The sequence below is a fragment of the Hydra vulgaris genome, chromosome 06 (assembly GCF_038396675.1).
Source record: "Hydra vulgaris chromosome 06, alternate assembly HydraT2T_AEP".
NCBI lineage: Eukaryota > Metazoa > Cnidaria > Hydrozoa > Anthoathecata > Hydridae > Hydra > Hydra vulgaris.
The window spans coordinates 182312-183598 of NC_088925.1; the positions used below are offsets into that span (position 1 = coordinate 182312).

The window sequence follows — 1287 nt, forward strand, 5'->3', positions numbered from 1 at the left end:
CTATTTCGGGTGGAGCGTTATTATCATCAGAATGGCCCAATAATAATCTAGTTGCTGCTGATCCGGCAACTATTAGTCCGTTTTCTGACGCAAAATGTTCAGCTGCAATAATAAATTTTTCATATCGCATACGATCACTAAATGCGACTACTTCGGCGCGAATTTCCGCATCTTCGATGATATCATCCATCGTGGTATATATAAATAAAAAATAAACCCTTTATTATGATAATGTTTCAACCTTCTCCGTGATATCGTGTATATTTTCGCGCGCACGCACTATATTACGCACGGGTTCCATATCGGGATTAATTTTTATAAATTCTTCGAATAATTCATATATTTTTGGGAAATTTTTCTGATTAAAATCTCGAGAACTTTTTGCGGCATTCTGTTTATATTCATTGTTCATTATTTTTATACCAATGCCGTTTATCGAGCTATCGTGACATATCATCATGTTGACAACTTGAAGTGCAAACCCGGGCATACCTAATGTTGATCGCCAACCATACGAACCCTCTTTTCCGGGTTTATCTTTTGCATGAAATTCACCAACGCTCATGCATATTGGTCCGGTCGTTTCGAAAACACCATTAGGTGTAATAAATTCGAGACGCGGCGGTGTATGTGGAAAATCATCATTCGCTAAAAGTTTAAAAATAAATTCTCCATGTCGAAAAGGCGTATCAAGACCTCCAATCATGAAATACCATTTTTTGCTATCTACCTCGTCGATTATACCCAAAAGGTATGGAAATGGTTTATTGATAATAATTTGATATTGTCGGCACATTATTTTTGATATTCTCGACATCGTACCAGGTCAATATAATTAATATATATTTATTAAATATGTCACGTTTAAAATTTGGATAAAAAAATAATTATTTTATGGTGTTATTACCAACTGCTATTTTTAATGATGTTATTACCAACTGCTTTTTTTAATGATGTTATTACCAACTGCTTTTTTTAATGATGTTAAATCAACATTTTCGTTTGGTTTTTTCTTGTTCGAAACATATATAAGATAAACTCCCGCAAATAATATTGTTGATATTAAACCAACTCTCACATAGTAGTGATTCATTTTCGTCAATTCAAATTTTCAGAACGAGGATGGAACAATAATTTATTAATAATATTTTCGTATTCGCGCCGCATAATCGTAAAATCGCGCTCAAATTCTTCTAATGTTTTGAGCACTTGAGATAATTCATCTCCGACATCTGATATTTTTTTACTGAGGAATTCTATACAATCCGTTTGGGGATAACCATGTGG

At 33.5% G+C, this 1287-nt stretch overlaps 1 protein-coding gene across 1 annotated transcript; it reads right to left on the bottom strand.

Annotated features, from left to right (window-relative positions):
- Positions 1–223: 223 nt before the first annotated feature.
- Positions 224–817, bottom strand: LOC136082075 (ubiquitin-conjugating enzyme E2 J2-like). Its single transcript, XM_065800653.1, has one exon. It carries the CDS (start codon positions 815–817, stop codon positions 224–226), a length of 594 nt encoding a protein of 197 aa, XP_065656725.1.
- Positions 818–1287: the final 470 nt, after the last annotated feature.

Coding starts and splice junctions, on each gene's coding strand:
- LOC136082075 (XM_065800653.1), bottom strand. CDS start 817: ATGTCGAGAATATCAAAAATAATGTGCCGACAATATCAAATTATTATC.